Source organism: Leuciscus leuciscus (assembly GCF_965113295.1).
Source record: "Leuciscus leuciscus genome assembly, chromosome: 15".
Taxonomy (NCBI): Eukaryota; Metazoa; Chordata; class Actinopteri; order Cypriniformes; family Leuciscidae; genus Leuciscus; species Leuciscus leuciscus.
Genome location: NC_138739.1, coordinates 23266361 through 23280086, shown reverse-complemented (window position 1 = coordinate 23280086; position 13726 = coordinate 23266361). Strand labels below are relative to the sequence as shown.

Below are 13726 nucleotides of genomic sequence, written 5' to 3'. Positions count from 1 at the left end.
AAAGTATTGGTCTACTTATTACTAATTACTAAATCCCATGTCAACCTTAAACACTTGAACAATACAAGGAGAGACAAGAAACTGCACTTTTAATGCTTTCAAATAAACAATATACAATTGCATGAATTATTCTTGAATTGACCAAAGTGTGTAGAGGGAGAAGGTTACATAAAAAATATACCTTTTAAAAATGTATGTTAAATATACAGAATTGTTCTATAGTCTAATGCAATTACATCAGATTTTACTTTAAATTACAGAAGAATTAAGAGTAATCCCTTTAATTAAATGACAGTATTAATGTTCTAATACTGTAAAATTACAGTAATAATGTTCGTACTGGTGAGAAATATGAAGACCTTTTTTTGTCTGGCGCTGTTGCCATGGTGACTCATAATATCTGCGCTCCATTGATAATGCCTTTTTATAGTTGTGGCGCACGCGCTTAACTCAGAGTAGGTCAACTCAGAGTTGATTGAACTAACTCCATTCAGCTGTTCTGTAACCGAAAACTCAGAGTTTCCCATCTCAGGGTAAGTCAACTCAGAGTTCAAGTTTTAACTCAGAGTTGGTTGAACCTCCTTATTGAAACAGGCCCCAGAACCCTGACAGCTTCATTCCTTGTGATGAAGTTTATAACGTTTAATTTAGAAATATTGCTGGTACTTTAGGTCTATTGCAGATCTGAAACTGCTTTACCACAGAAATGAGGATGAGGTAAAACACATCTCTAATTCAATCAACTGAATGAGTTAACATGATGAAAAACCTTATACAGACATTAGAAACTAATATTTTTTTTTATTTTTTTTTTACCATTCTGTGGTTTTCTGAAGTGGATTTCCGTCTTTCCCAACCAATCAACAAAACTTTTGTTTCTTTTCAAAAACCAAAGACAAAACCATGACAAACATGATCAAGAGTAAATCCTCTCATACAGTCTAACAGAAGTATATTCTGCTAAATAATGAGTGTAAAATATTCTTAGCTTGACTGTTGTTTGTTTTAGATTGACTGATGTTTGTCAACTAAACATGAATGTAATGTAAAGCAATATATAACATTCAAAAGTGTATGTGTGTGTGTCAATATCCAGAGTTTAATAATATATTTCAGTGTCAATAAAAAGGCCCTCTACTGTGCGCCGTGCTGCACACTTGACTGGTAAAACTGGACGTGTGTAACGCTGAGCGCTGCAGTGAGTCTTCTGGTTTTTAGGTGTGTTTTTCGTGTCTTCATTTTCTCACTGCATTCATCCGCTCTGAGTGTGTTTTCTCACAGCTGTGGGTTAGTCGGCTTCAACTCTCATATGTTAAGATCGTGTACAGAGTCACACACTGTGGAAAACATCAACGCATCCGGCCTCTGATATCTTTGTGGTCATCGCTATTAAGTGTGTTTGCTGGTGTCCTATTTTTATTCTGCATTAACACTTCTGCTCAGATTCATAGTAAAATATTTTACTGCACATAAATTAAACACTTACAGAATGAGGACGGCACAGCTTTTACTCTTCTGTAAGTTTAAGTTACTCAATGTACTTTCACTGTGATCTTCACACGACTGGATAGTTTTGGTTGAAGGTATTGTGTGTTTTACTGTGTGTGTTTTATCTTCACAGTTCTGCTGGTGTGTCAAACTACACAGAGTTTAAGAGATAAACGGGTGAATTTAGGGGAAAACGTGACTTTATACTGTCAGATTGATGTAAATGAGATTTATTGTTTTTTTCAGAAACTGACAGATTCTCCAGTGTTGATCATGCGAACCTTCTCATCACATTCTACATCATCTCAATTCTATGACAAAAGATTCAAAGACAAATACTCATCACTAACTTTGGGCCGGTTATTTATTAGAAACATTACTATGAATGAATTAGGAATATATTATTGTGTAAAAGCAGGCCCGCCTCTACAGCTCAGCAATGGCACCAGACTTTACATCACTGGTAAGTGTATACAATTAACTTTGATCTGTTGTTATATCAATAAATGATCTAAAATCATGTGCATTATGTATCAAAATTGTATTTCAACCTTTATTTTTATCAGGTCTGTGTAATATTGATGCATGTTTGAAGTTTCTAAACACAAAACTCTTGTATTTTCTGTTCTTAACAGAAGCTGCTCAAGATCAGAATCTGACAGAAGTGAACAATAACTCACAAAGTCCGAATACACCGCAAACTCTGATGATTTTATACTTCATACCGAGCATTGTGAGATTTCTGGGTTATATGTATCAAATAAAAATAATCTATAATATAAAATATCTTTCTTTATGTAACATTCCTTTAGTGATGAATTGTATAATGTTTAATCAGAAATGTTGCTGGTATTTTAGGTCTATTGCAGATCAAACTTCAAGTGTGTAAGAAAACACACCAACAATATCAAGATGAGGAACTGGAGCAGCTTTACACCACAAATGATGAAGAGGTAAAACACATCTATAATTCAGCTTTCTTTAGCACAGAAAAACTCAATTCTACATGAACATTAGCAGCTAATTATTTTATTTTTATTTTTTAATTATTCTGTAGTTTTCTGAAGTGGAGTTTCGTCTGTCCCATTCGACCAACAACACTTTTGGAAAAAAGCCTAGACAAGCATGATCAAGAGTGAATCCTCTCATACAGTCTAACAGAAATATATTCTGACAAATAATGAGTAAAATATTGTTAGCTTGATTGTTGTTTGTTTTAATGCAAATGTTTAAATAGGTCTATATTTTCACTGCTTCTCTTTGTTCTTGCCTTGATTAGTAAATGATTAAAAAATAAATGTCTGTCTAATAAGTGGTTTTTGATTATTTTATGTAAACTCACAATGATGGAAAATGGCAAAAAGCAAACCCAAATAAGGATGTAGCTAGTGGCCTAAGATCATAATGTATTATAGGCTGCACACAAAAGTATTGGTTACATTTTTACTTAGTATACCTTAACGGATTAGTTCACCTAAAAAAAAAAGGTCATAATTCACATTTCCCTCATGTTGATACAAACAGATGCAATGAAATCCAGGCAGACAAGATATAGATCAGAGTATAGAGAAAGAAGCAAAATCAGAGCAACGAATATATACAGGAAACTTACATCCTCTTAAACGTATGTTTTAGTCTGATAAGAAAAGGTCAAACAGACTGATCCAGTATGTCATAGTTAGTGTAACGGCTAGGTCTGAATGACTGGTCAAATGTCAAAGATAGATGAAACAGATATGCTATATGAGGTGCTGTTTTGACTCCTTTAAGATCTTTAAGAGAATATTGCAGATCTTGCATTATCTCATGTCTGCAGAGATGGACACAGACATAGGCCTATTCTGATACAAAGATACATCACATAATCAATTCTGATTGAAAATACACACACTCGATCTTACAGCAGAAGAGATGCCAAAAAAAACAAAAAAACATATCAGAGCATGTGCCAAATAGTAGAAAATATAGCCTATAAATGATTAAGGAAATAACAACATGTAAAAGATTAATAATCTATAAAGAATATAATTAATAAAAGACATTAATCAAAAGAATAAATTGAATACAAATAATTTCGCATTGCTACACTACAAACCGTACATGCATTTCTTCCGTCCACCACAAAAGCTGTTAGTGAGAGTCTCAAAGTGAAATCTAGACTCACGCGTCTACCGTGCGAGGCTCTCGTCCTCCTCTATCGCTGTCACTTTAATTCTTCTATAAGTTTTCTTGACTTTCTTGATATCTTCTATGTTTATAATATAAATACAGACAGACAGAGCAATGCTCCATCTCTGCGTGTTTAGCATCGTCTTTAAATAGTAACGGCGCCATCTACCTGCTGGTACTTGCCAACTTGTACCAGCAGGTAGATGGCGCCGTTCCTATTTAAAGACGATGCTAAACAGAGCCTTGCTCTGTCTGTCTGTATTTATATAAACATAGAAGATATCAAGAAAGTCAAGAACTTATAGAAGAATTAAAGTGACAGCGAGGAGGACGAGAGCCTCGCACGGTAGACGCGTGAGTCTAGATTTCACTTTGAGACTCTCACTAACAGCTTTTGTGTTGGACGGAAGAAATGCATGTACGGTTTGTAGTGTAGCAATGCGAAATTATTTGTATTCAATTTATTCTTTTGATTAATGTATTTTATTAATTGTATTCTTTATAGATTATTAATCTTTTACATGTTATTATTTCCATAATCATTTATAGCCTATATTTTCTACTATTTGGCACATGCTCTGATATGTTTGATTGTTTTGGCATCTCTTCTGCTGTAAGATCGAGTGTGTGTATTTTCAATCAGAATTGATTATGTGATGTATCTTTGTATCAAAATATGTCTGTTTCCATCTCTGCAGACATGAGATAATGCAAGATCTGCAATATTCTCTTAAAGATCTTAAAGGAGTCAAAACAACACCTCATATAGCCTATCTGTTTCCCTCTATCTTTGACATTTGACCAGTCATGCAAACCTAGCCGTTACACATGTGAATGATGACATTTTTTTAGGTGAACTAATCCTTTAAGGTATACTAAGTAAAAATGTAACCAATACTTTTGTGTGCAGCCTATAATACATTATGATCTTAGGCCACTAGCTACATACTTATTTGGGTTTGCTTTTTTGCCATTTTCCATCATTGTGAGTTAAAATATTCAAAAACCACTTATTAGACAGACATTTATTTTTTAATATAATTTACTAATTAAGGCAAGAACAAAGAGAAGCAGTGAAAATATAGAACTATTTAAAATTTTGCATTAAAACACACAACAATCAAGCTAACAATATTTTACTCATTATTTGTGAGAATATATTTCTGTTAGACTGTATGAGAGGATTCACTCTTGATCATGCTTGTCTAGGCTTTTTTCCAAAAGTGTTGTTGGTCGAATGGGACAGACGAAACTCCACTTCAGAAAACTACAGAATAATTAAAAAATAAAAATAAAATAATTAGCTGCTAATGTTCATGCAGAATTAATTTTTTCTATGCTAAAGAAAGCTGAATTATAGATGTGTTTTACCTCTTCATCATTTGTGCTGTAAAGCTGCTCCAGTTCCTCATCTTGATATTGTTGGTGTGTTTTCTTACACACTTGAAGTGTGATCTGCAATAGACCTAAAATACCAGCAACATTTCTGATTAAACATTATACAATTCATCACTAAAGGAATGTTACATAAAGAAAGATATTTTATATTATAGATTTTTTTTATTTGATACATATAACCTAGAAATCTCACCTATTATTGCCAAAAACATCACAATGCTCAGTATGAAGTATAAAATCATCAGAGTTTGCGGTGTATTCGGACTTTGTGAGTTATTGTTGAGCAGCTTCTGTTAAGAACAAATACAAGAGTTTTGTGTTTTAAAACATCAAACATACTTCAATATTACACAGACCTGATAGAAATAAAGGTTAAAATACAAATATGATACATAATGTGCATGATTTTAGATCATTTATTGATATAACAACAGATCAAAGTTAATTGTATACACTTACCAGTGATGTAAAGTCTGGTGCCATTGCTGAGCTGTAGAGGCGGGCCTGCTTTTACACAATAATATATTCCTAATTCATCAATAGTTATGTTACTAATAAATAACTGGCTCAAAGTTAGTAATGAATATTTGTGTTTTAATCTTTCGTCATAGAATTGAGATGCTGCATAATGTGATGAGAAGGTTTGCATTATCAACACTGGAGAATCTGTCAGTTTCTGGAAAACCCAATAAATCTCTTTTACATCAATCTGACAGTCTAAAGTCACGTTTCCCCCTAAATTCACCTGTTTATCTCTTAAACTCTGTGTAGTTTGACACACCAGCAGAACTGTGAAGATAAAACACACACAGTAAAACACACAATACCTTCAACCAAAACTGTCCAGTCGTGTGAAGATCACAGTGAAAGTACATTGAGTAACTTAAACTTACAGAAGAGTAAAAGCTGTGCCGTCCTCATTCTGTAAGTGTTTAATTTATATGCAGTAAAATATTTTACTATGAATCTGAGCAGAAGTGTTAATGCAGAATAAAAATAGGACACCAGCAAACACACTTAATAGCGATGAAGTAGATCACGAAGACAAAGATAGAAAAGGCACAGGCGTTGACGTTTCCACACAAACTTAACATATAAACCAGAGCAGAGTTGAAGCCGACTAACCCACAAAACACACTCAGAGCGGATGAATGCAGTGAGAAAATGAAGACACGAAAAACACACCTAAAAACCAGAAGACTCACTGCAGCGCTCAGCGTTACACACGTCCAGTTTTATTTACAGTAGAAGGCCTATTTATTGACACTGAAATATGTTAATAAACCCAAAAGTCATGTACGGAAGGGGATTATTTTATGGCCCTTGAGCAGTGAAAATATGATATATGAGAACATTTTTTTTTTTTTTTATTTTTTTTTTATATATGATGGAAGAACAAAAACACTAAACTTGGTTAAGCTATTTAATTATTTGGCAAAAAAAAAAAAAGGCAAGCTACAGGTTTTATTTAAAGATTCAAGATAAAATGCATAGAAAAACAAAAAGCTTACAAGAAAAAACATACACTGACCACAGCATAATCAGTTATTAATATATCGTTGGTTCTTTCATGTTTGCATGTGTTCAAAAGCTACATATAGAGCTTGTATTTATATTTCATTTATAAGAAATTATCAAGACAAAAGCAAAGAAAGGCTGTGCTGAAAAAATATTGAGAATTTTGCATTATATACATGTTTAGGAAACAAACACCAGTCGATCTTAAACAACAATCAACAAGCTTACAATATTTTACTTTCATTATTTAGAAGATTACATGAACTAATACTTCAATGTATACTCATGTATTTATATTATATTACAAAAATAAAATAAAAAATGTAACCAACACTTTTCTGTGTATTAATACATTTTGATCTGAGGCCAATAACACTTCAATGAAGCAAAGGCTCCAGCCCTGTATATACTCTAGGCCTATACATATTTGGCTTTGCTTTTTGCCATTTTCCATCATTGTGAGTTCACATAAAAACACTCAAAAAATCAAAAACCACTTTTTACAGAAATTGAACTCCTAAGAATTTACTTATCAAGAAAAAAACCCTAAGAGAAACAATGCTGAAATGTACATTCATGTTTAAGTAAACAAGCAATAACATCAGTCAACCTAAAACAAACAACAATCAAGCTAACAATATTTTACTCATTATTTGTCAGAATATATTTCTGTTAGACTGTATGAGAGGATTCACTCTTGATCATGTTTTTTTCCAAAAGTGTTGTTGGTCGAATGGGACAGACGAAACTCCACTTCAGAAAACTACAGAATAATTTTAATCATAATAATAATTAGCTGCTAATGTCCATGTAGAATTGAGTTTTTCTGTGATGAAGAAAGCTGAATTATAGATGTGTTTTACCTCTTCATCATTTGTGGTGTAAAGCTGCTCCAGTTCCTCATCTTGATATTGTTGGTGTGTTTTCTTACACACTTGAAGTTTGATCTGCAATAGACCTAAAATACCAGCAACATTTCGGATTAAACATTATACAATTCATCACTAAAGGAATGTTACATAAAGAAAGATATTTAATATTATAGATTATTTTTATTTGATACATATAACCCAGAAATCTCACCTATTATTGCCAAAAACATCACAATGCTCGGTATGAAGTATAAAATCATCAGAGTTTGCTGTGTATTCGGACTTTGTGAGTTATTGTTCACTTCTGTCTGATTCTGATCTTGAGCAGCTTCTGTTAAGAACAGAAAATACAAGAGTTTTGTGTTTTTAAACATCGAACATGCATCAATATTACACAGACCTGATAAAATAAAGGTTGAAATACAATTTTGATACATAATGTGCATGATTTTAGATCATTTATTGATATAACAACAGATTATATACACTTACCAGAGATGTGAAGTCGGGTGCCATTGCTGAGCTGTAGAGGCGGGCCTGTTTTTACACAATAATATATTCCTAATTCATCAATAGTTATGTTACTAATAAATAACCGGCTCAAAGTTAGTGATGAGTATTTGTCTTTGAATCTTTTGTCATAGAATTGAGCTGATGTAGAATCTGGTGTGAAGGTTCGCATTATCAACACTGGAGAATCTGTCAGTTTCTGGAAAACCCAATAAATCTGTTTTACATCAATCTGACAGTCTAAAGTCACGTTTCCCCCTAAATTCACCCGTTTATCTCTTAAACTCTGTGTAGTTTGACACACCAGCAGAACTGTGAAGATAAAACACACACAGTAAAACACACAATACCTTCAACCAAAACTATCCAGTCATGTGAAGATCACAGTGAAAGTACATTGAGTAACTTAAACTTACAGAAGAGTAAAAGCTGCGCCGTCCTCATTCTGTAAGTGTTTACTATGTAATTTACTATTTTACTATGAATCTGAGCAGAAGTGTTAATGCAGAATAAAAATAGGACACCAGCAAACACACTTAATAGCGATGAAGACAAATATATCAGACCCAGAGGTCGGATGCGTTGATGTTTTCCACAGTGTGTGACTCTGTACATGATCTTAACATATGAGAGCTGAAGCCGACTAACCCACAGCTGTGAGAAAACACACTCAAGAGGGTCGCACACCGGACGCGCAGCGCCGCGCCGCGTCACGTCTAGGACAACTCGAGGTTTCGCACACCGGACGCGCACTTTCTCAGTTTATAGCCAGCAATATTGTTATGTTTAAGGACATTATGGAATTAAGATAATGTCTGTACTATGTTGTGATTGTACTGTACAATTAAATACAATCGTTGCTAAGTCTGCAGTCTGAACACTTTACCTCAGAGCGTCCGTTAAACTGAATGAATTGAGAATCTCCCCTGAAAATCCAATAACATCAGCAGTTTTCATCCACGCAGTTCAGTGGCGTGCACAGACCTCCTCCGGGGCAGGGGCGGAAGGACCAAAAAGGGCACTTTTAAAAAAAACATTTATTTTTAAAAAAAAATCACCTGTATTTAAAGCAGTACCCGTCTGTCTGTTGTGTTTTATATATTTTAATGACTTCTTCACAATTATTTGGAATATCTCACTCGATGGAGAGCAGCAGTCGGTCAGAGTGCCTCTCTCGGAAATGATGATAATATAACTAAATATTATTTACTTTACCAAACAAAACAGAGAATCAAGTCGGTAATTATGAGGAATTCATGTTTAGTTATGTTGATGTTATAATGTATGTATTCAATAAAGTGTTAGCTATCATGAAATCAATAATACTTTACAATAAGGTTTCATTAGTTCACTGTAAAAAATTTCTAACCCTCCCAAATCAAAAATTTCAAGTGACCGATAACATCGAAATTTTTCAATTGGCCCAAGTGAAATTCTTGTTGCAATAGTCTGTTAACATTGGCTCAATGAGAAATAATACGTCAGAATTGAAAAATTTAGATGTTATCGGTCACTTGAAATTTTTGACTTGGGGATGTCATTTTTTTTTTTTTTACAGTGTTAAGTTTGTTAACATGAACTAATAATGAACTGCACTTCTACACCATTTATTAATCTTAGTTAATATTAATTTCAGCATTTACTAAAACATTATTAAAATCAAAAGTTGTATTTGTTAACATTAGTTAATGCACTGACTGTGACATTACATGAACAAACAATTAAAAGTTGTATTATTATTAACTAAGATTAACAACAAATGTTTAGTTTAGTTTATTTTCAGACAAGTTAATTTCAACACAGTTGAGCTAACAAACAACAGCACAGTCTGAAACAGGTGTAGGCTGAAGCTCTTGCTTATAATGCCTACCTTTTTAAAACATCTCATATTTTAATAAAAAATAAAAATAAAAATAATTATTATTGTCTTACATCATTATAATGTTGACAAACAAATATAAACAGAATACAAAAACATTAGTATTTCCTATGCAATACCGTTGCACAATCCAAATACAACAAAAGCAGCTTGTTCATTTATCATTCTTTAAATGGTTTCATATAGTTTCAGTGCATTATTTTTAAATAGTTTCTTTAACTTATTAAGTGTCCCACATATTTTTAGTTCCTCATGACAGCTATTCCATAGATTTACACCTTTAACAGAAATACAATGGTATTTTGCATTGGTCCTTATTGGTTCTTTTTGAATTATACAAGTTCCCCTTAAGTCATGTTGGCATTCTCTTTCTGTGAACAACCCTTGGATACTTTCTGGCAGTTGATGATTTTTTACATTGTATATGATCTGTAATGTTTTAAGTTCTACTAATTCTTTAAACTTTAGAGCCTTTAGTTCAATAAAAAGGGAGTTTGTTGGCTCCCTTTGTTTTGCTCATGATTAGTTAATGTTAGTTAATATGAATAATAAACAAATGAACCTTATTGTAAAGTGTACTATGAAATCAAAGATATAAATTCCTTACAATTTAGAGCTGGACATGGACTTAAAATTTCCTTTCACTAGATGTATTTCCCCAGGCTAATAACACTTGCTATTGCCTGGACAAAAACGAATAACATTGTCAGACTCAAAATGCGGCTGAAATTGAGTTATACTTTTATGATTGTTAACTCACATGCTGCCGCAACTTTTACAGTAGCATGGTAGGATAAATGTAACTTTTCTGTATTAGCTTAATGTTACCTGCTGCCCGTGCAGTTTGAAGTTTGTTCGTGGCAATGGTGTATAAGTGTATTGTTATTTATTACAATATTTATTTTAATAAAAATTTTTTTTTTTACATTTATCAGAGAGGGGCACAATACATTTTGAGACAAAAGGGGCAGGGGCAGGAAATATGTTAATAAACTCTGGATATTGACACACATACACTTTTGAACGTTATATATTGCTTTACATTACATATGTTAGTTGACAAACATCAGTCAATCTGAAACAAACAGTCAAGCTAAGAATATTTTACGCTCATTATTTGTCAGATATAGCCTACTTCTATTAGACTGTATGAGATGATTTACTCTTGATCATGTTTGTCATGGTTTTGTCTTTGGTTTTTGAAAAGGAACAAAATATTTGTTGATCAAGTGGGACAGATGGAAATCCACTTCAGAAAACCACAAAATGTTTGTTTTTAAAAAAAACTTAAATTAGTTTCTAATGTCTGTAGAAAGATGTCATCATGTTAACTCATTCAGTTGATTGAATTAGAGATGTGTTTTACCTCATCCTCATTTCTGTGGTAAAGCGGTTTCAGATCTGCAATAGACCTAAAGGACCAGCAATATTTCTAAATTAAACGTTATAAACTTCATCACAAGGAATGAAGCTGTCAGGGTTCTGATGTGTTATCTGTGTTTGTATCATTATAGCCCTATTTGGACGGGATTAACTTTACAAGGGTAGATGGAGTAATGTAATTTTACCACAGGATGTCTGTAATATTAATGGCCAATTCACACGGGATATGATATCTCAGTAAAACTAGCAGAAGTGGGAGGAGTAATTCGACTTACGCACCGCCGTCACCCTCATGTCATGATGTGTGTATTACAATGCTTCCTGATATCACGTGCGCAAGCATATAACCTATATTTATATATATAAAACAGTTATGTCTGGTCAAACGATGTATTAATTTACTTCAGATTGATTCTGTTGGTAATAGACACTTACATAACGCTAAAAGATGTTTCGTGCCTCTAACAAGTGCTTTCGATCTTCTTTCTGATCTGAATGGTGTGTGGAAAAGTTTTGCCACAGACTTGTCCCAGCGTCTAGAATGCAACTGAATGCTTTTTCAAGAATCTCCATACTTGAAAACCCGCGGGAAACTACTTTTAAACAGGAAATAACATGATATTTACGCACATATTCACAGCGGGTCTATTCGCACGGGATTAGTATTACCTGAGGTAATTTTTCCGGACCTTTTTATAGAAGGTAAAAGTCGCTGTAATCTTTACTACTGACATTGTCCGTAATCATCACTGAGATTGCACATTTGGACGGGACTAAAATCACTGAGAAGCTCTGGTAAATATTACTTTACCCCACCTCTCAATGTCAAACTAGTCCCGTCCGAATAGGGCTTATCAGTGTTTTTTTCCCTGTCATTTGTCTCCTTGGTTACTGATTGATTAGCTTCACCTGATGTTGTTTTGCTTGATTAGTTCAATGTTATTTAAGCCCTGTGTTTTGTTCAGTTCTTTGTCCGATCTCATCTTACGAAGTTTGGTTGTTCTGTTCCCGTGTCTCTAGTTAAAGAGTTCTCTGAGTATTTTGTCATCTTTGTTTTCTGTTGTTAAACTGCTGCACTTAAATCCTGTTTATTTTGGTATCTTTGCCTCAACCAAACGTGACAGAAGCATAAAGTATCAAGTCATACACAGCCCTTTAAATAAAGTCTTTTATATGTTATTTTATACATTACAGATGTAGATTCCTGAAATCTCACCTATTATTGCTAAAAATGTGACAAATTTCAGTATGACGTATAAAACGATCAGAGTCTGCTGCGTCGTCTGATGGTGTGACTGATTGACCTTCTGTCTAGTGCCAATGCAGAACTTAAGAATTACAAAGAAACCCCCTCCCTTGAAAAGAAGACGAGGTTTAACTGGAACTGAAGTATTTACAGAAGTATGTAAGGGGCCTTTAAATATTTAAAGGATTAGTTCACTTCAGAATAAAAATTTCCTGATCATTTACCCCCACGTCATCCAAGATATTCATGTTTTTCTTTCTTCAGCCGAAAAGAAGGTTTTTGAGGAAAACATTCCAGGATTTTTCTACATATAGTGGACTTCAATGGGGTCCAAGGGTTTGAAGGTCCAAGTTGCAGTTTCAATGCAGCTTCAAAGAACTCGAGGAATAAGGGTCTTATCTAGCAAAACGATCAGTCATTGTCTAAAAAAACTAAAACATTTATATACTTTCTTACAACAAATGCTTGTCTCGCACGTCCACGACCTCACGCATTACGTAATCCCGTTGGAAAGGTCAGGCGGTAACCTGATGTAGGCGGAAAATAGGGAAGGGCAAAAAACATAAAATTTTCTCCTCCAACTTCAAAATGTTCCGACATCGTTGTTTTACCTTTTCTTTTTTTTTTTTTCTTTTTTTTTTTTAAAGGGCGTTTGACTTAGTCTTTACATGTTCACTTTGTAAACGTTAGGTCAGTACGTCCACCTACGTCACGCGTGACCTTTCAACATGATTTCGTAATGCGTGAAGTCGTGGACATGCAAGACGAGCATTTGTGGTTAAAGTATATAAATGGTGATTTTTTTTTGTTGAAAATGACAGATGGTGTGGCTGGATAAGACCCTTATTCCTCGGCTGGGATCGTGTAGAGATCTTTGAAGCTGCATTGAAACTGCAATTTGGACCGTCAGCCCATTGATAACCGTTGAAGTCCACTATATGGAGAAAAATCCTGGAATGTTTTCCTCAAAAACTTTAATTTATTTTCGACTGAAGAAAGAAAGACGCAAAAGTATCACAGAATCATCACAGAGTATGCAATGTGAAATTTGATGTATTATTGTTGATAATGTAATGTAATGTGCTGAGCTAATGTAATGTTCTGAGCTGTTGTAATTTGTGTATTAATTAATTCAGAGTAAATACGACGATATCACTGCAGCTTTCTACATTTACTAGAGAGTCACGTTATATTTTTCATGAGAACTAACGTATAGGCCTAAATGACTTACTCAATGACACCCTACCCTAGTTATCTCAGTAG

General features: G+C 33.7%; 1 protein-coding gene and 2 long non-coding RNA genes across 6 annotated transcripts in view; 1 reads left to right on the top strand and 2 right to left on the bottom strand.

The window, feature by feature from the left end:
- LOC309475761 (uncharacterized protein) overlaps positions 1-13726 on the bottom strand; it is a 56049-nt gene that overhangs the window by 25812 nt on the left and 16511 nt on the right. The window contains exons 1-7 of one of the 4 annotated variants that reach the window (XM_082138637.1): positions 8372-8430; positions 7938-8267; positions 7657-7776; positions 7437-7531; positions 7184-7336; positions 5949-6776; positions 5515-5844 (exon numbers count right to left, since the gene is read on the bottom strand). In XM_082138637.1, coding sequence (XP_081994763.1) covers positions 7265-7336; positions 7437-7531; positions 7657-7776; positions 7938-8267; positions 8372-8399 — 645 coding nt within the window. In that variant the 5' untranslated portion in view covers positions 8400-8430 and the 3' untranslated portion in view covers positions 5515-5844; positions 5949-6776; positions 7184-7264. Of the gene's footprint in view, positions 1-5514; positions 5845-5948; positions 7337-7436; positions 7532-7656; positions 7777-7937; positions 8268-8371; positions 8431-13726 lie in introns of those variants that run through there. The other 3 variants (XM_082138636.1, XM_082138643.1, XM_082138641.1) reach the window with 3 other exon arrangements.
- On the top strand, positions 1101-2163 carry LOC309475564. Its single transcript, XR_014197728.1, has 2 exons — positions 1101-1951; positions 2124-2163. It is a non-coding gene; the product is annotated as an uncharacterized lncRNA (long non-coding RNA).
- Positions 4769-5483, bottom strand: LOC309475765. The gene is made up of 3 exons (XR_014197836.1): positions 5249-5483; positions 5029-5123; positions 4769-4924 (listed from the first exon to the last, which is right to left on the bottom strand). It is a non-coding gene; the product is annotated as an uncharacterized lncRNA (long non-coding RNA).